Genomic DNA, 26180 nt, shown 5'->3' on the forward strand with positions numbered 1-26180 from the left:
GGCAGAGACCTCTTTTACACTCCAGAAGAGATCAGTGAGAGATTCGTCAACTACTATAGGACACTCTACTCTTCTAGGGTGGATTATAGCGAGAACAAGCTATCAAACTACCTGGCAGATGTAGACATTCCCACACTGACCGATAAGTACAGGGGGGTCTTAGACCAAGCCATTATGGTCGAGGAAATACTTAGGGCACATAAAACTATGCAGCCGGGGAAAACCCCTGGCCCGGATGGCATCCCCATAGAATTTTATAAACAGTACCCCAGACATCCTTACAGCCAGACTCCACGGGATGCTGAATAATGCGGCAGGAACAGGTCGATGGGTGAGGCAGTCATTGTAGTGATTCCCAAAGATGGGAAGGATCCTTCCCTCTGCTGATCCTACCGGCCTATCTCCCTTATTAACGTTGACGCAACGATATTGGCCGAAATCCTGGCCAACCAACTTAACACGGTTATCACGGCGCTGGTCCACCAGGATCAGACGGGTTTTATGCCAGGCAGGGGTACTGACATTAACATCAGAAGACTTTTTATGCATATAGCCAGGGCAGGACATGAGAGCGGTGGAGTGGTGGCCTCTCTAGACGTGGAGAAGGCCTTTGAATCTGTAGAATGGAGATACCTATGGGCGGTCCTTTCCAAATTTGGTTTTGGTCCCAAATTCCAACTGTGGATTAAGATGCTGTACGCCAATCCTCAAGCCAGGGTCTACACCAATGCGTGTCTATCGGAATTTTTTTCTGCTGGCCCGAGGAACAAGGCAGGGTTGCCCTCTATCCCCGGGACTCTTTGCCCTGGTGATGGAACCCTTGGCAGCCCTCATCAGATCAGACCCCGAGGTCAGGGGTGTACGGGTAGGCACCATTGAAGAAAAACTCTCCTTATACACAGACAACGCTCTCCTCTACCTAGCCGATGTGTCCACATCCCTCCACAAAGCCTTATCAATATTTAATACATTTAGCAAATTCTTAGGCATTCGAATAAACTGGGACAAATCGGTTCTCTTCCCCCTTTACCACTTGGCCCCCAACACCCAGACACAGCTTCAGTGGGTTGATAACATGAAATACCTGGGGATCAGGGTAACCGGGGTATTAACAGACTACCCAAAGCACAACTTACAGCCCCTTATGACGCAGGTCCACACTAAATGTACCGCATGGCGAACCCTTCCCCTTACACCGGTCGATAGGATCAGTTTAATTAAAATCGTGTTCCTGCCTGAATTTTTGTACTTCTTTAGAAACACCCCCATACATCTCCGTCAGGGCTTTTTAAAGCGACTGGAGGGGGTGCTGCTGTCCTTTATCTGGATGGGGAGACCCCCTTGGGTGGCAAGGCCCATTTTATACCTTCCCCTTTCGAGCGGCGGACTGGCTTTCCCCAGTTTTATTGGTCTGCCGTCCTTGTCACCATACGATGGTGGTTCTCCCAGCCCAGATTAAACCCAGCAGTCACCTTGGAAGCGGCTATTCTGGGTTCTTACACTGCCCTTTGCAACCTTGCCTTTAAGGGAAGGAGAGTCTGTCAGGAAGCTAGAGCGGTTTACAAGAAAACACTCCACATTTCCCCCCATATTCCTCTTTGAGGAAACCCGATGATCCCCCATTTTTTCAGTCTGCAGGACCCCTCAATCTGGGCAAGGAAAGGGAGCCCGAGGCTGGAGTCATGGGTGCTCTCTCCCCCCCTCCCGCTCCTCGGTGGGATTCACCCTGACAGTACTCAGGAGAATTCAGACCAAGGAGTTAGGGCTTTCATGCACTCATATAAGTTATAAGTTACCAAATGTTAAATCTACACTACTGGGTTAGGTTAACTAATAGTTAGGATGAGGTTGGCAACGTTATTAGCCGTGGCTCAAATTCAGTTTTTTTTTTCCTTTTTTCTTTTTACTCTTGATGTCAACTACATTCCAATGCTACCAAATGTATGTCTCGAATGATGCGATACTGTAATGCTAATTTGTTTCTAAATTAACATCTCCATTTAAAAAAAAGCCATGGTTACAAAAGGTGTTTCATGCCACTTACTCTTCTTTTGCTATAAGAATTTTCCCTGTCTGATTGAAGGGACCCATTCGGATCCTCAGGGTAAATTTGTGTTATTAGTCCTTTCTTTATGGTATAGTTGTTACAATATATGTTCCTCCCCCTTTTTCACCAACAGTTCTGTATGCCGTTCTTGAGAGGATCACCCCTTTTGGTCCTGCAAAAATACTGGTCATGGGAGACTTTATTGCCACTCTGTAACAGGATATAGATAGACCTGCCCCTCCAAAATGTTTTTCCACAAATCTCTCTGCCTGGGCTCAGGCAGCGGGTCTGACAGAGGTTTGGAGGTGGAAACACGCTAATACTAGCTCTTACTCCTGTTTCTCTGCCTCCTATAAGATCGCCTCCCATATTGATTTAGCTTTTACTAATTCCTCACTTCTTGCAGATTGAGGCATCCTATTTGCCCAGTGGCCTATCTGATCACAGTCCCCTGGCTATAGTGCTTCATTCCCCTGCCTCTCGCAATGTGGCTCTGTGGTGACTTGGTCCTCTCAGGGTCTCTCATCTAGACCTCACTGCAAAAATACCACCTTTATTGGCTGAATTCTGGGATCACAATGAGGGGTCCTCCTTTCCTAAAAATACCTGGGATGCCTTTAAGGCATATACGAGAGGGCAATACATCTCTTCCATTGCTGCTATAAAAAGGAACAGATGGCCACCACTCTCTGTCTTCAACAGTCGTTGCTGAATGCACCACAAGTTCTAATACCGATCCTACCACTAGTAACTTTGACCTTCTGATGGCTGCACAGAGGGAATTGCAACTCTACCGAACAGAGGTTACCAGACTTGATGTATTCAAAAATAAACAGCACGTCTTTGAGCTGGGCCATGATGGCCCAACATGACCAACTGCTCACAATTATCTCTGAACTTACTAACCCTGTTGGCAAGGCTGTGACTTCTCCCTCGAACATCTTGGATACCTTCCAGATGTTCCTTAAGATATTATATATTTCCCCTCTGCCCCCCGATTTTCAGTCGAGTGCTCTGAACGTTCTTTTAGATCCCTTGATGCTTGGTTGGTACTTGGACAGGGAGCGAGAGGTGCTGGTACAGCCCTTTACAGCTTTGGAAGTCCTTAATGCAATTCAGTCCTTCCCTCTTGGGAAAGCACCGGGCCCAGATGGTCTTCTGATTGACTTCTTTCTACAGGTTGCATGGCGAGTTCTTGGCACCACTTTTAGCTTCCCTATACACTCAGTGCCTCACAGAGGGGAGGTTAACTGCTTCTATGTACCATGCCCACTTGACCCTTATTTACAAATCCCCTAAGGATCCCAAATCCTGTGCCTCCTATAGACCCATTGCTTTGTTAAGTAATGATTTTAAAATACTTACGAAGTTACTGGGCCTTAGACTATATCCAATGTTATCTTCTTTGATAGATTTGGACCAAATGGGGTTCACGCCTCATTAAACCACGGATGTCAATCTCTACAGATTGTACACCAAGATATATGTCCAGCATCTCAACACAGGTTCGCGAGCGGTGGACTTGCTAGATATAGAGAAGGCCTTTGATACCGTTGAGTGGCCTTTTCTGTGGGAAATGCTCTGTAGAATGGGGTTCCCTATGGTTTTTATTAAATGACTCAAAGTGATTTACAGTTGTCCTACTTCATCTGTACGATTGGGAGGCAGTCTTTCTCCTCCCTTTAAGCTCTACAAGGAAACTAGGTAGGGCTGCCCTCTCTCTACTACATTATTTGCTATAGCCATTGAACCAGTAGCAGAGGCGCTTCGCACCTCACCACTCCTCAGGAGTCTTCGTATTGGCTTGCTGGGGGAGAGGTTCACCCTGTTGGCAGACAACATTCTGCTCTTTCTAAAGGATGTAGGTCCATCACTGCAGGGGGCCCTTCAGGTTCTAAATTCTTTTGCTACGGTCACCGGACTCAAGGTCCATTGGTTTAAGTCTTTATTATTCCCAATTGATCAGGCAGCCAGGACTACAGCCCCCGTAGATATTCCTTTGCAGTGGGTAGATACCTTCAACTATTTAGGAGTGCTGGTTTCTCGTCGGGCCTCGGACTTCCTTCCTCTAAATTTACTCCTGGCTCTTCTAGAGGTGAGGGTCAAACTAAAGGCATGGGAGAGCTTATGATTGTCTCTGTTGGGACGCATTAACCTGATCAAAATGAAAATGATCCCCAAGCTCACTTACTTATGCCCCATACACACAGTCGGAAATTCCGATGGAAAAAGTCTGATCGGTTTATGTTGTCGGAAAATCCGATCGTGTGTGGGCTCTATCGGACTTTTTCCATCGTAATTTCTGACGGAAAAAGTTTGAGAGCTGGATCTAAAATTTTCCGACAACAAATTCCGATCAGACTTTTTCCAATCATGTGTAGAGAATTCCGATGGACAAAGTGCCACACATGCTCAGAATAAATTACGAGACACAAGCTATTGGCTACTGACCTCTTTATTAGTCCCGTCGTACATGATTTACGTAGAATAAGTATGGTATTAAACCCCCTATCTCAACTCTCTTCCATATATAATATCCCTACCCATTATAATTTTTGTCATTTGCAACTTTCCCATGCCTTTGCTGCACAATTTCCACAGTCCTCCTGCATGGTTGTCCAATCAGGATTGGAATGAGTACCCCGTACGGAGTGTGATGAGAAGCCTACTTCGCACTTATATTCTCGTTTAGTCTTTGTGTCGCTGTCTCCTCTAGAGGGGCTCTGCTCTGGAATCACTGGCAACGTGACATTCCTGCATTGGACAATGATGACTGGGATAATGTCTGGGATTTCCCTTTCTTATCCTTGGTTTCAATATGTGACTGTCTTGTGCAATTTAAAATAGTACACAGAGCATACTTTACACCCCATAGGCTGCACTTGATTAATGCAGATATTTCGCTGGAATGCTGGCGGTGTGGTATTTCTCCGGGAAATTTCTCGCACATTTTTTGGCACTGTCCCAAGGTCAGGGTATTATGGGAGGGGGGTTCCATTCAACCCTCAATGAAAGTTTGTTTATTGGGACTAGTGGAAACTATAGTACTGGCTGTAGCTAAAAAGAACACCAGAAAAATTGCTATGCAGTGGGGAAAGCCTCCAGATCAGAACTGGCAAGAGACTCAAGACTTCTGTGAATATTCCAAAACTGTGGGCATCAATTAGAAATATCTTCCATGTGGAAAATATATTGCTGTATCTCAATAAAGATTTCATAAGTGCCATGTTCCAGCAAGTCAAATGTTCCTCAAAAAATATATGCATCTGATACTTTCACTCAAAAACCATGGTTTCCATACAGTGGTGTTACATCTCCAGAAATGGTGTCCTGAAGGTGTGTGAGAACAAAGTGTATTCACTTCACAAACTGGTGTACTAAACATACATTTCTCATATCATTCGCATATATATTACCCATGTGGGGTCTTCAAAAGGTTTCTGCAGTTTTATATATAACTTCACAAAAAATTTATGTTCTGACATCTGTCTCATGTGCACCACTTATTTATGTATGTACAGTATCTCACAAAGGTGCGGGCTTTCTTGTGCATCATCTTTAGAAGAGGCTTCCTTCTGGGACGACAGCCATGCAGACCAATTTGATGCAATTTGTGGTGTATGGTCTGATCACTGACAGACTGACCCCCCCCCCACACACACACCTCTGCAGCAATGCTGGCAGCACTCATACATCTATTTTACCAAAGATCTGGATATGACGCGGAGCACGTGCACTCAACTTCTTTGGTCGACCATGACAAGACCTGTTCTCAGTGGAACCTGTCCTGTTAAACCGATGTATGGTCTAGACCATGGTGCTGCAGCTCAGTTTCAGGGTCTTGGCAATATTCTTATAGTCTAGGCCAGTGATGGCAAACCTTGGCACTCCAGATGTTTTAAAACTACATTTCCCATGATGCTCATGTACTCTGTAGTGTAGTGGAGCATCATGAGAAATGTTGTTTCAAAACATCTGGGGGGCCAAGGTTCACTATCACTGGCCTAGGCCATCTTTGTGTAGACCAACTATTCTTTTTTTCTTATCCTCAGCGAGTCCTTTGCCATGAGGTGCCATGTTGAACTTACAGTGACCAGTATGATAGCGTGAGAATGATAACAAATTTAACACACCTGCTCCCCATTCACACCTGAGACCTTGTAACACTAATTGGGTCACATGACACCGGGGAGGGAAAATAGCTAATTGGGCCCAATTTGGACATTTTCACTTAGGGGTGTACTCACTTTTGTTGCCAGCAGTTTAGACATTAATGACTGTGTGTTGAGTTATTTTTAGGGGACAGAAAATTTACACTATTATACAAGCTGTACGCTCACTACTTTACATTATAGAAAAGTGTAATTTCTTCAGTGTTGTCACATGAAAAGGTAGAATAAAATATTTACAAAAATGTGAGGGGTGTACTCACTTTTGTTGTGTACTGTATCCCTCTCTAAAGTAGCCACATTACATAACTCTATTATAAAAAAAAATGTAAAATCATAATTAAAAATAAAAACGCAGCCACTACTGTTAGAACATGCTTTTATATAGTCCCTAAGACACATGCAGGGATTTGGATATCTGTTCCTAGTTTGAATCTTTGTTTCTTCTGATTGTTAGGCAGGTGAGGATCAGGGAAAAGTATTTGGCTCATAGAAGCTTCTCCTGGTCTGTACTATTAAAGTGGTATTAAACCCAAAACCAAAAATGTAATATACTGTAGCTTACTAATCATTAGATGTGGTTGCTGCATTAGTTTCCTTATTTTAGGCATTTTTAACTCCATTTTCACGGAAAAAACCCTTAAAAAAATGATAAATATATATATATTTATATATCATATCAGTATAATCAAAATAGCTGCTATATCGAAGTATGGTTATGACATTAAGGCTCAGTTCACATATGAGCCGCATGTGGCTCACAGCAGGGGTCCGGTGTGTGCTGGTTCACCGCTTCAGGTCCGATTTCTGCCTGAATTTTGGGCTGAATTCGGACCCGAAATGGACCAAAAGACTGCAAAATGCACCAGACCTGCTACGGAGATATGGGAACCGGCTCCATAGAGAGCCAGTCAAAACCTCCTGCTATTGCAAATTGGATGCGGCGATACTGCATCCAATTCGCAATGGTGTGAACCCAGCCTAAGAGATTTGAGAATATGCACTCTGATATGCACTCTGATTAACATCTGTTGTTGTATGGAGAAATAAACTCTGCAGCTATGTATTTAGAGTATAAAACCCACATATAGCTAATAAAATATCTATTTACTTGCATGTTTTTCTGTTGTATGAGTTGCATCAAACTATAAAGTATAGAAAACTATTTTGCACCATGTGTTTTTTTTTTTTGTTTGTTTTTTAAAGGTGTTTACGTTTTTTCCTAAAATATAAAACAGTTGTCATCTAAACCAGAATGATGCCATTAAAGTTGGCTACGCAGAGTCCAACATGTACCATGTGTTTAATGCTGATGTGATTCTAGGTGTCAGTTTGGTAGAATTTTTATTGGTTAACATTTTTGCTTGCATTAAGCTTATCTTTTAATATGCATTTTATTTTACCAAGGCGTATGTTCAAATACCATGTATTGATCACTATTAAAATAAACTGATGGAACTGTAGTAACATCATTTTTACAGGTAAATCCAGGTTGCACACATAAGTAACACTTTTCATACAGAGAAAGGTAAAATAAAACCCTTTTAGACTAGCTAATTTATCCTCAAGCTTTTATAACTGCTGTTATAAATGAAATAGACATCCATATAGTAAGTGATGTATATGCAAGAACATACCTTTCACGAGTGGCAGCAACCACCCCCCCTCCCCCCCCCCCGCTTGCTGTCTGCTGAGCGGTCCGGCACTTTCCCTGGCTGGGTGGCAGGCAGCGGCTCCGGTGTCCTCTCCTCCATCATGACAGCTCCTGTTGTGTGGCTCCTTCCCCCCTCCTAGGTGTCCAATAGGATCGTCTGTCTGTTCAGCCAATTGGGTGATGGGTCTTCCTGATTGGCCGAGAGGAGTATCAGTGTAACACACCTGGGTGGGCTTGGGTTCTCATTCCCTGGACCCTGAGCCCACCCTATTTTGAAGCCTCTGGCTCTAATCAGGTGCCTAAATCCCCCCCCCCCATTGGAATCCATACATCCAGTGTACTGCAAGGGGCCGGATGCATGGATAAGGGGGCGGCACCCATGCACCCTTAATGGATGGGCCACCCCTGCCTTTCAGCATTCTACAGAAGCCCCAAAACTCAAGCTGCTGTATTATATAAAATTCAACTTCAGTTCTTGAAGTCAAATCCTGGTCTGTTCTTTCCTGTGCCTCACTGCTGGCCTATAGCTAAGGTGGGCGTCCCCAGTGACCATAGGGAGGAATAAAAGAACAAGGACAAGCTTGACCTTGACTTTAGGAACTAGAGTTAATATTTGTACACCAAAGGATTATAGGCTCTCAATGCACTATGCAAGGTATACAGCCTTGCACAGAGGCAATTTCTAGGTGACCCCAAGTACTTATGCATCCTCCACTGATATAACCCAATGTAAATTACAGTGGCTTGTGGATGTAACCAGCCTTAACCATGAGGATTAGAATGACCTGTGAGAATCTCCCTGTTCACACCAATCTCAGCTGAAATCACCTTGAAATAATTCCAGAGGCGTCAAAGCCAGGTCAGTATCAGGACCAGATTGTAGAATCCCTTGAAACAGGATAACAGCTGAAGAAATCTCAGCATGGAGTCATGGCAGGGCTCAGCTTTAAAGAGGAGCGCCGGCTTTTCCTCCCCAAAACATGTGCATGTTAATATATCATGACCCCCACTGTCAGTTTATATGTGAACTTACCTCCATTAGCAGTATACAGCAGGTTTCTGTGTCTGATTTCATTCCTCCTCCTGGCTGAATTTCAAAGTTCTCTGACTTCCTGTTTCCTTCCTTTTCCAGTGCTGATACTACACACCCCACAATCCTTTGAGCCTCTATAGCTAAAGGTGGGCTATGGGAGTCAGTTGTACTAGTTCTGGAAGTTGATGTGGGTGGGTAAAGGTGTAAGTGTGACATACCACCTCATGTGTCATTCCTGTCTTGCATCATGCTTACTGTGTTTCCTTAAATAATGCTGGGACCTGTGAGGCGGGATTTGGAAAGTATGGACTCTTCCTGTAGTTGTGACTGGGCAGGATTGAATACTAATTATGATGTATTCAATCTCACCCTCCATTAGCGCTGTGAAGGAAGTTACATCAGTTGCAGAGCCTGAAAGACTACAAAGGGGAATGTTATAGACTCTAGCTGATGCAGGAAGTGGCTGTGGAAGGAACAGAGTCTATCAGCAGGTTATACAGAACAGAGTGTCACATAGTAAGAAAGCCACAACTAAACCCAGAATATCAGAGGATCTGCAGACAACAGAGCAACATGGTACAGAGGTATGATCTATGCTGGGATTGGTCGTTCCATTAAATTCTAGTGAAAAGAAAGTTGGAATTCCACTTTAAATAACCTGCTTGGTGGCACTATGATCAATAGGGATGCATATACATTCACACTTCAAGACACATGCTTCTGCACAAGCCACTCAGCCATGGAAAATTCTGTTATCTAGACACATGTATCACTGGTGAAATCCAGTTATGCGGGTTGGCATGTTCCTGATGCTCACATCTAGAGTTGGCATCACAGTGTTAAAGATGTCAAGGCCGCAGCCTTTGTTAAGGCAAAACGCTGTCAGTACTCAATTATAATGCAAAAAATGAATAAATTACTATAAGCCAAACAGTCAGCATATATTTTTTATTAGTATATTTTATAACAAAGGATTGCAAATGTTTCCAGCAAGATTTTTGGCCCCTTTTTCCAGCTCACTTACAACTCCTTTGACTTAAATATCCCCCTGCAGTAAAAAAACAAAAAACACCAGGTATCCATTTTACAAGGCTTTATGAATGGAAGTACAGACCACCTGTGCATATTTCCCAGTTACACATGTCCACAGGAATAGTTACATTTTATTGCAAAAGAACACTTTTCACAATTTTTGGGGGGCATTTTATATGGATAGGAGGTCATACAGTGCTTTTATTTAATATAGCGTGTGTTCAATACAGTGGTTAATAGGAAGCAAAAGAAAAATTCAATAAAAACCCCATATTGGTTTACATTCCTCCATACAGAACAATGAAAGAATGCCACCTCCCAGCCTCTTGACATGATCTATAATTGCAGATCTCTGCACACATAAGCAACTTGATTGTCTAACAAAAAAAAATCTAAGCCTATGCAAGCACCAATATGAATGTCTATGCACAGGTGTGCTCAGGTAGATGCTGGTACAGGCATACCACATAGACTTTTTTCCAAATGCAAGTACTGCTGTATACCCAAGTACAGTCATTCATGTCCATAGATGGTTGTACACAGACTTCATTGGCAGGAGAAATACACTGGAATCTTTGTAGAAAGGTCAAGGAAGCTGCCGCCTTAACCTCTGTTCGATCTGCAGTAGCCATGGTGCTGCATGTGTCATCAGCTATGGCTCCAGTCATTTAATGGCTTGAGCATTTGGTTGGGAGCAGAGGCAGCCGTGACAGTTATTCACAGTATGTCTTGGAAGAAACTGTTCTGAGAAATTGTTAAATTGATGCATTTAGTTCTGCTTAGGGTGTTTGGTAATCTTTATGTGTTGAGGTGCTAACAAAATAAAAGCAGCATTGTATTGTGGACTTCTACTATATACAACATGGAATCTTGAACATAAAAGGCATTTTGCAGGTTTGCTTATAGTATGCTATAGAGCAATGGACTCTAACCTGTGGCCCTTTGGTTACCAGCCCTTGGAGCACTATTCCTCCCATCAACAGCAATTATGACGCACCATTCCTTCCACCGACACCAACAATGGGATAATAGTCCTTCCACTGACAATGGAGTCCTACTCCTCCTCCTCCTACTGCCACATGTATGTCTTTTTTTTTTTCCTTACTCCCACTGACGCTGGGGCATTTTCTAATCGCACCAGCCACAATCCAGCACCCTTAAATGTGAAGGACTGTAAACTTTTTTTTTTTTAGAAAGTTTACAAACCCCAGGCATAGAGTATACCTGACCAGATGTCATACTTACTATACATGTGTCTTTTTCATAGAAAGTTTATATGTAAACTAAAACAAAAATGTTGAAAACATAACTACCATCAAAGCATTTTTTTTTTTATAATTTTTGTATAAGAGTTAGAACCTGCTATTTGTGTCTACATTTTGGACGATTTCCCTTCCATTCCTGTATCAGTAGCAGATGTTATCTGGACAGTGAGAGAAAATCTCTAGAGAAGGAACATGCAGCAATTGAAAATTAAATATAACACATTTTCCCTTTTGATTTGAAATAATTGTGTTTTTGTTCATGCAACTTTATATATGATTAGCTATGTGTACACAATCTATTTTACAAACAGTTAATAAACAACAAAGGATCCTCAGACCATTAAGGATTAGCTAATGAGACAGTCTTTTATTAAAAGGATTTCCTTAGTCCTAATAATTCAAGTTATTATGTGCAAACTATTATACACTCCTATTAAGCCTAATGTACACTACTGTGGACGGTTTTTGGCATATAAAATGAAATGGCCTCCATTCCTTGATGGGGCTGCAATCCTCTCTATTGGTGATCCACCAGCCTCCAGACCTTGTGTGTACTTTCCCTTAATGAGTAGAGATCAGCAGATGGTTGAACTGGAGCCATAGGAATCTTACCATATTTCCCCATCTGTTTTATACAGTGACAAGAATACAATGACGACACTGTATTTGATCTTTGGTTATCAACACAAAAATAAATGCAACAAGTTTGATCACTACAGTGCATGTATGCAGAAAAGTGTTTTTAACACCAAGGGCACCCCTTACCTGCACTGCAGGTGGGCTAACAACTTGTGACCCAGCAAATATGTCTCCTGTACTTAATAGCAACAACATGAGCTGAAAGGAGCCATGCAGTTGAATATAATCCATGAGACAATTGCTCATGACTTGGAATACCCCCATGAGCTCTGGAAGGTTGTTATATCATCAGTTGACCAATTATCATGCTCAATTAAATAAACCATTAGTCCTCCAGAACTCATTCCCTTTTTTTTCTACATATATACAATGACTGATTGCAATTATTGAACAACAGTAGGCAGGTAAGCTTGATAGTGACTGTGATCCCTGCATAACAGAAAGAAGCAGCATTTACCAATGACAATCTTCCTATTTCCTTTATAACGGATAGTCATTTCTACTTTAAAAAGGAGGCCTGTACACCTTTTTCATATTGTAAACACTCAGGATATCAAACTCCAACCAAAACTTTTTTTTTTCATACAGCAGAGAAAGGTTAGTGCAGTCATTCGCAACCAGGGTTCTGTGCAAACCTTGGGTCCTCTAGAGGTTGTTAGGGGTTCTTGGAGTTGTAGCCAACTGACCCCCTACCTGACAGTTCCTGTATAGTTTACGGGCCGACGCCATGGCAAGGAGAGCGGTATGACACCAATGATCGTTAGCGCTCTATAAGAGTGGCAGCGTGACCCCCACTAAAAGGGTTACATTCTTCCTACAGACTACCAATGTAAAGTGTTTTTCCCAATCAACTGGTTTTTCTATGGGTTCCCCAAGACCTGACGTTTTAGAGAGTTCCCCTGGGGTTAAAGCCTCTCATTAGCCTTTATGGCTTTGCATGTCCCTGTTGGGAAGACTTTGCCTGACTGTCTGTAAGGGCAGGAAGTGAGGGGGCAAACTCTTCAGTGGCGAAGTAGGGTTACAACCTCTGACAATGTTTTTTATTGCTTTCTGTAATTCCTGTCTCGGTGAAAAACAACTCTCGCTACCCCCCTAATTTATTGTAGGAGTGCCACAGGGGCAGAAAGTGAAAGCAAAAAACTGCCATAGAGACAAAAATTAAAAAACAGACAGAGGTGTTACTTTTCCCCACTCCTGCAAAACAAAAGTTCCTAAAATTATTCTTTGAAATAAAAATGTGTTGTGGCCAATACAGAACAGAGGATAGATGATGAAAAGAAGTGTAGGTGTATGTTAGGAAGGGAGCCATTTGCAAACACATGGTAACGTACATACATACACACATATATTTTTTATATATATATATATATATATATATATATATATATATATATATATATATATATATATATATTACACATACACACACACACACACACACACACACACACACACACACACACACACGCCTATAAAGAATATAGCAACTTTAATATGTTTATCATATTATAGGGGTGATGATAAAGTAAATCAAACACCTACTCCAGGGGAAACCACCACATAATAAATGTAACATAGAGCTGCCTCCGGCCGCTATATAAAATTATATCTTTGGTCCTTTCTGGCATTATCGCTTATTAAGATGCAGCTACCATTAGCACCATTGTGCCATACCATTTATTCTAGTGCAATGTGAATTACAGCATTTAGGTTTTTTCTTTACTGGCTATATGTGTAAACATTTGATGTTCCCTTCTTTAAGAAAATGATTCAAATAAATATTGGCTCAGCCAAAAATCTAAAGAAATGCAATAGACACTCTTTGCCCAGTAACACAATGGGGGTTATTTACAAAAGGCAAATCCACTTTGCACTACAAGTGCACTTGGTAAATCTGAAATAAGGGGAAGCTCTGCTGATTTTATCATCCAATCATGTGCAAGCTAAAATGCTGTTTTTTATTCTCTTTGCATGCCCCCCTCGGGTTTACAGTGACTGCACTTGTAGTGCAAAGTGGATTTGCCCCAATGCATGAATTGTTAGGGTGACCAGGGGTCCAGCACACAGAGGCCTGTCATGATGTGATGGCGGGGCGTTAAAAGGGTCGCCACACACAAATTCCAGACTTTATAAATTTGTTTTCTTAAGATAGGTGCATAACTAGGCAAGTTTCCACACATTCATATTTCACCGTTTTAGTAAAGCGCTTGGGCCCGAGGCAGTTTAAAGATAATTATTACTATGAACACAAGTGCGCTATTGTGTTTAGTCTGCATTAGAGACATCTAAACAGAATACTCAAGGCGAGATTTATCAAGCATATTAGCTGCACAATTACACACAAATTAGATTGCCTCTTGTTTAGGACTGTAGGTGCAAGGGTCACAAATGCACCCAAGATGTTGCCAAACAGCCATTTTGGCAGATTTGCAAAAGTAGATTTAGCACTCAGGAGGAGAGATTTTGACTCTCAACAAACCCATAATGAAGAAGTGGTCAGGGATAGGTTTTAATCTTTCACAATGCTACTTTAGAGCATTACAGAGAGAAATGTATGATTCATACAAAACTAAAGATGGCCACACACAGATCACATGTCTACCAATTACTGTAGAACTGGCCAAATTCATTCCATATGTCGCCACCACCGGGCTTGACAAAAGCCAATAAAAAAAAAAAAAAAAAAAAAAAAAAAAAAAAAGGAGCCAAGCCAAAAATTCTCAACCAAACGGGGCCAAACCAGATGAAGGTATTGTTCAGGTATCCTGAGAGCTGCTGATGCCGGCTGTCGGGATACAATAGCAGTCACTTTAGTCTTAGCCATCCATGCAGTTTAGGAATCAAGTGATTTCTCCCATTCAGCCTAAGGTGCTGAACCAAAAAAAAAAAAAAAAAGTGAATGGCTAGTAATGTTGTCTGACTGCTCTTCAATCAAAGTTATAACAGGTGACATTATTTCTATTAGTTGTAACGACAGCAGATGTCCAAAAATCTTAAGTGTTAGTAGCTATATCTACTTGTATATAATCAGATAAGCAGACAACTGGGTGGCAAGAACATCAGCCATGCTGGGTGATGCTTTTCTCCTGTGCAATTACTTGGGACTAAGCTCAGGACAAACATTTAGGGAATGGCTGCGTCCATCACAGTCTTCTCACACAGGTGTTTTCTATTGTGACAAAGTGCCTTTAAGTGCTTATCTCTCCAAAAACCGATTCACATTTTAGCTCAAAAAAAGTGCTTTACAAAAATAGAAAAAACCTTAGATCTAGCCCTTTTTGAGAATACATTCGAAAAAGTTTATACAACAGTGATAAATAATATAATGAAATACAATTTGGACCATTTAGAAAATTGCATAATTACAATAAATAGACCATGTGCACACAGGGTGATGGTAAAACCACTGCCACCCAAACATCAGATCAAAGGGTGACCGCTAACTGGAATGTTTTGTTCAGGTGCTCCAATTAAGGAAATACTCAAAATCACTCCCGTGTTCCAAACTGTGACCTATTATTTTACTTTGTTTCAATTGTCTGTTCCATGTGATCCATTATTTCCCTGGAATAAAAATAGTGATTACTTACACATGTGATAAAGTAACTTTGCTAAATACTTCAAATTTGAGGCACAACTCTAGACAGCTACAAATAAGGAAGTTCATTACTATCTTATTAAAATAGTTCTAAAGAATGGACATTTACCTTAATGCATAAAAAATGTCCAAGTGTTTTTATCAGCTCCTCACCTGAGCCTGACCTCGATCCAGCGCTACGCCTGTCTGCAGTGGCTCTCTTCTTTCTGCTCACAGAGGCAGCAGCGGGTGCCATTGGCTCCTGCTGCTGTCGAACATTTTGAGCAGAGAGTGGGGCTGAGCCACACTGTGCTTGTCAATAGATGCACATAACCTGGGTCAGATTGTTGATTGGTAGTACTATGCAAAAGTAGCAGAGCCCCAACTGGCACCTTGTGCTAATCAGGTAAATTACTAGTACTACAACCCAATTGCAGGTATAGGATGGGCTAGAGCTCTTTTCACTCAGTGCTCCTGACAAGCAGTCTCCAATCCACACACAAAAGTCCTCCAATGTAAGGTGATGTTAGAAACTAGGTGAGTATTGATAAAATAAATCTTTCTCTTATATTCACCGACCGACACAGCTCCTCTCTGTAACTAAATGGGTTGTATAGCCTGCCATTAGGAGAAACTAGGCAAAATTGTTACACAATACACAGAACTTAAATCCCGCCCCTGGGGGGCGGACCCTGTGCTAGCAACCCTCCTCACTGCTCCCAGCAGCCTCAGTTTTTATTTTGCCTAGTAAGGAGAATGACCTAAGAAACCCTGCGGGCCTCTCGGTCCATGTTTTTGCTGCTTTTTGCGCAAGATGAAAGATCCTGAGATCTTCTATCAACTGCCGGCTGGGTGACAGGCTGGTTAATGATATCCTTGTAGTCTCCCCAGTCCGGCCTTCGAGCGCGAGCAGCCGCAGCTAAGGCTCGGCAGGCCATGACATGCCTCAGCTTCAGAGGTGGTCGGTGGGCTTCAATGCTCCGGGGTATATATATGACCGGGCTACTGCTGTCTGGAACACAGTATACCGGACCAACAGCTACCCTGTAACTGCGCAGGAGTAGGTCTGATGGAATGTCTCCCAGCTCTTCAGGACTGGTAAGTACGGCTCTCCCTGCTTCGGTGGGGTGAGCAGCTGGACATTCCCTGGGGGGGGGGGGGTCGATTCGGGGGCCACCTCACCTCCTTATCTTCTCTCCCAAGTCCCCATCACCCCTCCTTCCCCCTCTGAGGGGGGTGGCTGCATGCGCTGCGGGTGGTGTGTGTGTGGGTTCGCCGTTTTCTCACCTGTGGGGGCTCTGTGCGGCTGGCGTTGGTCCTGGTCCAGGTCTGGGGGGTCCCAAAAGAGGTGTTTGTGGAGGTTGTTCTGGCTGTAAGCAGGCAGCACGTTTTCATTTTTTGCTCTGTCACCGCATGGCGCCGGCCATCTTGGATTTGGGAAAGCTGAAATTCCCCATCAGCAGCCATTTTCTTTAGGATTTCCTATTGATTGCATTGGCGGCCATTTTCTTAAAGCCTGAGCGTTTTTTTTTTCCGCCGCTGTTCTCTTGTGGCAGCATTTCATGTGCTCTCACTTGCTGTTTCCTGTGTCCACTGTGTGTTCAGGATGCTGGATGGCTCTTTGCTGAACACTGAAGCTTGCTCTGCAGAACGTTGCACCACTGTTCATAGCTGCTGACACAGTTTTCTCCTCTCTGCAACTGGGAACCTCCTAGGGACTACAGGCATTGCTGTGGCTTTCACAGAAAGCCCCAGGGTGGCGAGTTTAGAACTAAGTACCCCCCCACGCGGCGGCAGCAGGAGGGAGGGACCTTCACTGTCCTAAATCCCCTTGCAGGTGGTTGACAGGCTAGGGTCAGCATGGCTTCAGAAACTGGTGTTTCTTCCCCCGAAATCCAGGCTATAGCAATCGGGTCACCTGCTGTTAGCACGGTGCGCATGGACACCCTGACGGCGGTCCTTGACGCCTATGTTGCTAAGATAGAGGTGGCACATGGCAGGAGAGGTGCACGTAAGAGGCCCCTGCCCCCCTGTCCTCTGGGGAGAGCTCTGATGCAGACTCGGGCCCTGCTGCGGCTGGAGACCCCTGCTCTGACCTACAAAGACGTGGCTGACCAGGACCGTTCGGACAGTGAGGATGATTCCCCGTCCGGGTGTGACAAGGCGCTTGTTGGAGCACTTATCACAGCTGTGCGTGATACCCTGAAGATTCAGGAGCCAGCAGATTCCTCTGATGTACCAGTCCCTTTTGGGTTCCGCAAGCCAGCACGTTCACCTAAGGTGTTCCCGTATTTGACTTATTTTGACAAATTCATCTACAGGGAATGGGGTCGCCTTTTCGGTCCCCAAAAAATTGGCGGTGCGTTACCCCTTCGAGGAAAGCCTTTTCAAAAAGTGGTCGGCTCCTCTGGTCGTGGACCCCCAAGTATCTAGGTTAAATAAAGTAACCACGATCCCAGTTGAGGGGACTCCTGCATTCAAGGATCCCACGGACAGGAAGGCAGAGGCAGTGGCTCGTTCCTTGTTTACGGCTGTGGGGTCAGCCGTGCGACCTGTACTGGCATCCGCACTGGTGTCGCAGACACTGAGTGGGCAAAACTTTTGCACCGTGAATTGGGAGAGCAGAACGCCTCCCCTGTTTGCGTAGAGCTAGCAGACCAACTAGTGCATGGCCTTAAGTACGTTTGTGATGCGGCCCTGGATACTCTCCCCGTTATCCAAGGCTTCGGCGTCAGCTGTGGTGCTGAGGTGCCTTATTTGGCTGAAATGCTGGTCTGCTGGCCAGGCATTCAAGAAAGCCCTGACAGATCTTCCCTTCCTTGGCGACCGGCTCTTCGGAGCCTCGTTGGATGACATTATTAAAAATGCCATGAGACCTGCAGGCCTTGGCCTACAGGGGGGTAAGGGCATATGCGGCTCTCCCCGGTCCCACGAGGGCATCACTTAGGGTGTGGAGGGTGGCCAGACGTAGATTTTTGCGGTCGGGATGTTGGTCCCTGGCTCAACCCCTGTGGGGTAATCCGAACCTGCCACAATTTAGGACGGTCCCGGATCCACAGGTATGGGTGCGATTTGGGGTCCGAACGCTGGGGGACGTCATGCCATCGGGTAGCCTGCTTTCATTTACTCAACTGACTGTCTCCCATGCTTTGCCCGGTTGGATGTACTTCAGGTATGCCCAGCTGCGCCATGCAGCCAGAGCACAGTTCCCTGCCCCCCGACCCTACAGGCCACTCCGCTGGAGGAACTGTTCATGGGAGACGGCCCGAAAAAAACGCTCTCCGACGTGTATCGTGTCGTATTCCCTGTTGCTCTTTCCAAACTGAACTCACTATGGAGTAAATGGAAAGCGGATATTCCGGCGTTGGAGAGGGATGACTGGGAAGAATGCTTGGAAAGGGGTACTTAATTGGTTATATCCGCGGGAGATAAGCTTATTCAAACCAAATTTTTGCATCGTGTGTACCACACTCCCGTGCGACTGTCCAGAATCTATCCTGCTAGAGACCCTCATTGTCCCAGATGTAAAACAGATTGGGACATATCTTCACATGTTCTGGGAATGTAGGAAGCTGGCTGGTTTTTGGACCGGGATATTTGATCATCTAAACTCCAGGTTGGAGTTGGGAGTCCCCAGGCTTCCTGAACTGGCTCTGTTGGATATACATGCTGATGAATAAACATCCTACCATACTAAACTGTTGATTTCATATCTTCTTTTCTACGCCAAAAAGGAAATTATATGCAATTGGTTTTCACCTTCTCCCCCTAGAGTGGCCCTGTGGGAAAAAAATGTAAATAGCGTCCTGCCTTTATATAAATTAACGTACCATAATCGAGGCTGTCCATGGAAGTTCGACAAGATCTGGCTCCCATGGACCTCTGGCTAGGTGCTCATGTTTGATCGTGGAGGCCTTCTGCTCCCTTCACCTGCTCGAGGGGCTTATGTATGGGTATACTTACTTAATCTGGGTAATGCCTTATACGATTGATAACATGATGGGAATTCTACCAAGACTGTGTTTTCTTGTATGGCACTCTGTATTGTATTATGTAGGAAATTTTCTATTTTCTGTATACGACTGTGATGTGGGCTACTCCCCTGTCTTTTGTTTTACTATTCTGTATACTTGTATTTGACAATAAAGCACTCCTGTTTTAAAAAAAAAAAAAATGCCATGGGTGATAAGAGTACTCTACTACAGGCCAGGAAGGCTCAGGAGCCACGCCGCAGGCAAGGGCCCTCTTTCCGCTCACAAGCGACTTTTCCGTCCGCCCAGTGCTTCGGCAAAACGGCCCCAGCCCGACAGGACACCCACGGATGAAAAGTGCTACCGCATGAAGGTTTTCCCCCACCCACTTTTTAGGTGGGGGGGGTCATCTTCGGGAGTTTGCAGCCCGGTGGACCCCCCGGGTTATCCGACCAATGGGTCTACGATCTGATTTCCACAGGCTACAAGAGAGTGTTTCTCTCTTGGCTGCCAAACAGATTCTTCCCCTGCAGCATACCCATATCCCTGGATCGCCGGGAGGCCCTGTTGGGGGCGGTGAGGGACTTGCTGAATCAGGGGGTGATTGTACCGGTTCCGGAATCAGAATGCTTCCAGGGGTTCTACTCAAATCTGTTTGTAGTTCCCAAAAAGGAAGGGGTACGTCCAATCTTGGACTTGAAGGCCCTCAATCACTTTGTAAAAGTGCAGCGGTTCAGAATGGAATCAGTTCGCTCAGTAGTCGCTGCACTCCATCAAGGGGACTTCCTGGTGTCCTTGGACATTCAGGATGCGTACCTGCACATACCCATATTCCTTCAGTATCAAAAATGTCTGCGTTTGGCAGTCGGGGAAGCCCACTACCAGTTTGTGGCTCTTCCTTTTGGCCTGGCATCAGCCGCCCCCCCCAAGTCTTTACCAAAGTACTGGCTCTAGTATTGGCGTTGCTAAGACAGTGGTGGAAAATTGGCAAGCGGACTATCTGAGTCGACAGATGCTGGACCCAGGGGAATGGGCATTGCATCCGGAGATGTTCAGGCTGCTGTGCCTGAGGTGGGGCACACCAGATGTGGATCTATTGGCCTCCCATCTCAATCAGAAGGTACCGAGATTAGTGTCCAGGACCAGAGATCCATGGGCAGACGCGTCAGACACGCTGGTGGCTCCGTGGGATCAGTACCAGCTGATCTACGCCTTTCCTCCACTGAAACGGTTGCCACGTCTGCTTCGCAGAGTGGAAGCCGAGGGGATTCCAGCAATCCTGGTTGCCCCAGATTGGCCTCAGCGGGCCTGGTACGCAGACCTGGTGCGCCTGGTGGCAGACGCTCCCTGGCGACTGCCGTTGCGAGAGGACCTCCTATCTCAAGGTCCAATCTTTCACCCTGCTTTACCATCGTTGGCTTTAATGGCATGGCTGTTGAAAGCCAGGTATTGAGGAACCGGGGTCTGTCGGACTCAGTGATTCCTACTATGTTGAGGGCGCGGAAATCTTCTTCCAGGAAGATATACCATCGTACTTGGAAGCACCCCAAGGAGGTAGCCCTTCATGCTCTCGATGTGGTTAGGGCTCTGAAGGTGTACTTGTCTGCCACAGATCCCTTTCGGAAGTCAGACTCACTGTTTATTTCGGTAGCTGGTCCTAAGAAAGGCATGGCGGTCTCGTCGGCCACCATTTTCAGGTGGATCAGACAGATTGTAGTCCAAGGCTACGCCTTGAAGGGGCAGGTGCCCCCCTTTCCAGTCACAGCCCACTCTACAAGAGCAATCGGAACGTCTTGGGCTTTCCGAAACCAAGCGTCTGTGGCTCAGGTGTGTAAGGCTGCGACCTGGTCGTCTGTCCATACGTTTACCAAGTTCTACAAGGTAGACGTCAGTGCATTGGCTAATGCTGGTTTTGGCTGCAAAGTTTTGCAGGCAGCCGTGTAGTTGCAATTGAGTTTTTTTTGATAAAAACGCAGTACTGTTTTGTTAATACTCTGTTGCATTACCTCCGCAATGTTGCGGTCTTGGGGATCGCTCCTGTTAAGGATACCCGGTTATATGGTGGAGTTTTTTCCACATACTGCTGTTTGTGTGGGTTTAGTTCACTAGTTCCCACTTGCCATGGTGGATGCTGTTTTTTCCCCATCTCTCGTTTGGCACTGCTTGGGGACTTCCCATTTAGTTACAGAGAGGAGCTGTGTCGGTCGGTGAATATAAGAGAAAATAGGATTTTTGTACTCACCGTAAAATCCTTTTCTCTGTAATTCACAGACCGACAGCACCCACCCCTCCTTTTTTCTACGTTATACTGCTTGTTGACGTACTGAGGCTGCTGGGAGCAGTGAGGAGGGTTGATAGCACAGGGTCCACCCTCCATGGGGGGGGGGGGGGGATTAAAGTTCTGTGTATTGTGTAACAATTTTTCCTAGTTTCTCCTAATGGCAGGCTATACAACCCATTTAGTTACAGAGAGGAGCTGTGTCGGTGAATTACAGAGAAAGGGATTTTACGGTGAGTACAAAAATCCTATTTTATTTAATCCAAAGGAGTACATACAGTGGCTAAAATAAGTATTGAACACATCACCATTTTCTAGGTAAATATATTTCTGAAAGGTGCTATTGACATGAGATGTTCACCACTTGTAATAACCCACAACAAAACACATGGGGGGGGGGGGTGTTAGGCCAGCTATCAGAGCTGGGGCAAGGCAATGGTGGGTGCAAGAGGTTCTCTCTGCTTTGTAGCTGTGCTGGCTCTCTGTGTTTGGTGTGAGTCAGCTACTCTATCATTGAGCTCACATCAAGCTCTATACTGCCACCTCTGGCTCGTTCATGTATGTGCGCCCCTTGTCTTACTGCCTGTAGTGTATTTTCACAGGGACATGTGGAATCAAGACCTGGGGCACAGAAGACCACCTTAGAAGTGAGGGCTGTAAGTACAAGTGAAGGAAGGTGGCCAAGTGCGTACAGGTATGAGGGGGGCCCCCCGAGTGCGTACAGGTATGAGGGGGGCCCCCCCGAGTGCGTACAGGTATGAGGGGGGCCCCCCCGAGTGCGTACAGGTATTAGGGCCCCCCCCCCGAGTGCGTACAGGTATTAGGGCCCCCCCCCCCGAGTGCGTACAGGTATTAGGGCCCCCCCCCGAGTGCGTACAGGTATGAGGGGGCCCCCCCCCCCCCCCGAGTGCATACAGGTATGAGGGGGGCCCCCCCCCCCCCCGAGTGCATACAGGTATGAGGGGGCCCCCCCCCCCGAGTGCATACAGGTATGAGGGGGCCCCCCCCCCGAGTGCATACAGGTATGAGGGGGCCCCCCCCCCCCCGAGTGCATACAGGTATGAGGGGGGGGGCCCCCCCCCCCCGAGTGCATACAGGTATGAGGGGGGGGGCCCCCCCCCCCCGAGTGCATACAGGCATGAGGGGGGGCCCCCCCGAGTGCATACAGGCATGAGGGGGGGCCCCCCCGAGTGCATACAGGCATGAGGGGGGGCCCCCCCGAGTGCATACAGGCATGAGGGGGGGCCCCCCCGAGTGCATACAGGCATGAGGGGGGGCCCCCCCGAGTGCATACAGGCATGAGGGGGGGCCCCCCCGAGTGCATACAGGCATGAGGGGGGGCCCCCCCGAGTGCATACAGGCATGAGGGGGGGCCCCCCCGAGTGCATACAGGCATGAGGGGGGGCCCCCCCGAGTGCATACAGGCATGAGGGGGGGCCCCCCCCGAGTGCATACAGGCATGAGGGGGGGCCCCCCCGAGTGCATACAGGCATGAGGGGGGCCCCCCCGAGTGCATACAAGCATGAGGGGGGCCCCCCCGAGTGCATACAAGCATGAGGGGGGCCCCCGAGTGCATACAGGCATGAGGGGGGCCCCCCCAAGTGCATACAGGCATGAGGGGGGCCCCCCCGAGTGCGTACAGGCATGAGGAGGGCCCCCGAGTGCGTACAGGCATGAGGAGGGCCCCCGAGTGCGTACAGGCATGAGAAGGGCCCCCCCGAGTGCGTACAGGCATGAGAAGGGCCCCCCGAGTGCGTACAGGCATGATCAGTGAGGGGGGTGCCAGATACAGGATCCGCCCTGGGTGCCAAATTCTCTAGGTACGCCCTTGGATTCAAGTCAGGTGACTGGCTGTGCCATTATAGCAGCTTTATTTTCTCTTTCTTTGAAATCAATTGAGACATTCCTTGGTTTTGTGTTTGGGATCATTGTCTTGCTGAAATGTACATCCTCGTTTGTTCTTCATCATCCTGGTAGATGGCAGAATTTTTTTTTATCAAGAATGCCCTGGTACATTTTTCCATTCATCTCTCCTTCAATGACAAAGTTTGCCAGTATCGTATTCTGAAAAACAGCCCCACATCATGATGTTCCCACCGCCAACTTCACTGTTGATATGGTGTTTTTGGCGTGATGTGCAGTGCCATTTGACTTCCAAACAAAGTGTGTATTATGGCATGCAAAGAGTTCAATTTTAGTCTCATATGACCAGACTATATTCTTCCAGTAGTTCACAGGCTTGTCTAAATGTTGTGCATTACAATTTAAATGAGCTTAAACATGCCTTTTCTTTAGCAATGGAGTCTTGCGTGGTGAGCGTGCATACAGGCCATGGCAAACAATTGTACCCTATTCCAGATTTTTCTGAAGCTTTCCACAAGTGATCCTTGGCTCTTGGAGAACTCTTCTAATTCTTTTCACTCCTCTGTCAGGAATCTTGCGAGGAGCACCTGGTCGTGGCTGGATTATGGTAAAATTATGTCCTTTCTACTTCTGGATTACGGCACCAACAGTGCTCACTGGAACATTCAGAAGTTTAGAAATCCTTCTGTAACCCATGCTATCAGTATGTTTTGCAACAATACGGTTGTGAAGGTCTTGAGAGCTCTTTGCTTTTACCAATCATGAAATGTTTCTTGTGTGACACCTTTTTATAGGCCATCAGTTGAGACTGAACCAATTGATATTAATTTGCACTGACAAGGGGCAGGATTGCTTTCGAATTACTGATGTTTCAGCTGGAGTCTTGGCTTCCCATTCCTTTTTGCACCTCCCTTCATGCATGCAATACTTTTTCCTTGAGTCATTCCATTTTATTACACAACTTCATTTTTTAATTTATTGGTTATGGTTTCTGTGTATGTGTGGATTGCATGGGTTGTCACCAACATGTGGCAAACATTTCATGTCAATAGCACCTTTAGAAATAGATTTACCTAGAAAAATGGTGTTTAAAACCTATTTTACCCACAGTATGTTCCAAAATAGAGCCAACACTGACATTTCAGCCCACAAGGCCCTTAAAAAGGGATAAAGATTGTTATTTAAAAAAAAAAGATGTTATACTTACCTCCACTGTGCAGCTTGTTTTGCACAGAGTGGCCGGGTCCTCTGGGGTCCCATGGCGGCTGTCTCGCCCCCCCCCGCAAGTACTTCTCACGTTAATGCGAGCTCCATCGCATGGTGAGGAGTGCTTGCGGTGCAATCCCATGATACAGCCAGCGGCTATAGCCGCTCACTGCATCACTCTGCCCCGCCCCCCGGTGCACCACGTCATTGGATGTGACAACAGACAACAATGCATTCCTATGGGCAAACGGATGACCATCCATTAACCTCCGCTTCCGTTGTTATCTTTTTTTTTTTTAACGTACAAGGTTACGTTCAGATGAGTCAAAACGGATATTAACTGACGTTAAAGGACAATGTCCATCAGCGTCAGATCAGTAAAGATCAGTTTTGAAGAAATCATTTTTATTTTTTTTATCTTTATGGGAGGAGCAATGCTTTCTGGATAATTTCCTTAAAGGCACAGAAACTGCTGTAAACAGATCAAAACGGAATACAAAAATGGATGAAAACGTGTACATTAATGGACCGGAAGATGAAGCAACAGATCAGAACTGATATGTTTTTAACGTGGCTAAACTCATGGTGCCCATGTGAAAGGGGCCTATAGCTTGCTTAAATAGTTTTCTTTTTACCAACACCTGCCTGAAGTTCAACCTCAACTGATTGACGGTGAGGGGGGGCGGCAAATGATGGCGGTTTGGTGCGGTTCTCTTTCTCCCGTCCCGTCCAGAACGGCCGTGCCCGTGCCGTGTTGCTAGGTAACGGCTTGATCCCGCTCTCTCTAAAGACCCGCATCAGCGGCTCTTGAACCATGCGACTGGCTGGGGGGGTTGGGAGAGAGTATGTGTGTGGTGCTAGAAAGAGTAAAGGAAGCTGAAATTCAAGTAAACAAAGGGTGTCTGGGGGTGGCGATATGTCATAATAATAGACAGAAGAAGGACACTGCTGTGGGTGGGACTGCTATATTGAAATCGATGGACACCTTCAGGCTGGGTTCACACTGCTGCGGGGGGAGATCCGGATGCGATTCGCACCCGCACTGCAGTGCAAATCACATCCGATCTCCGTAGCGATGCGAGTTCAGCCATACAGATAGTATGGCTGAATTCGCATCGCTCCCGCAGCAAACTCGCACGGGACCCTTTTTTTGGTCCGCAACAGAATCGGATTGCATGGGGGTTCACACCATGCGATCCGATTCCTGTGCGAGTCGGCAGATCGCACTGCGATATGCGGACGGATCTGGGGGTGTCATTAACATATCATTGACACTCCCAGCCGTCCGCATAGGGCAGTGTGAACTGCCGGCGGGAGTAATGCGATGCGGGAAAACGCCGCGGATTCGCGGCGTTCCCGCATCGCAGCGGTGTGAACCCGGCCTTAAATTGATTTCAAAATGGTGTTCCGAGAATGCTAAAATACTCCAAAATAGTTTTTGCATAA

The 26180-nt window shown here is 45.8% G+C and overlaps 1 protein-coding gene across 1 annotated transcript in view; it reads right to left on the reverse strand.

Moving 5' to 3' along the window:
* Positions 1-9836: 9836 nt before the first annotated feature.
* Positions 9837-26180, reverse strand: part of P2RX4 (purinergic receptor P2X 4) — a 105994-nt gene continuing 89650 nt past the window's right edge. Inside the window, exon 12 of the mRNA XM_077461987.1 lies at positions 9837-15403. Within this exon, the coding sequence (XP_077318113.1) occupies positions 15371-15403 (33 nt within the window). The 3' untranslated portion in view covers positions 9837-15370. The remainder of the gene's footprint in view (positions 15404-26180) is intronic.

The sequence above is a fragment of the Lithobates pipiens genome, unplaced genomic scaffold (genome assembly GCF_037356315.1).
Source record: "Lithobates pipiens isolate NorthernLeopardFrog02 unplaced genomic scaffold, aLitPip1_a1.2 Scaffold_3, whole genome shotgun sequence".
Lineage (NCBI taxonomy): Eukaryota > Metazoa > Chordata > Amphibia > Anura > Ranidae > Lithobates > Lithobates pipiens.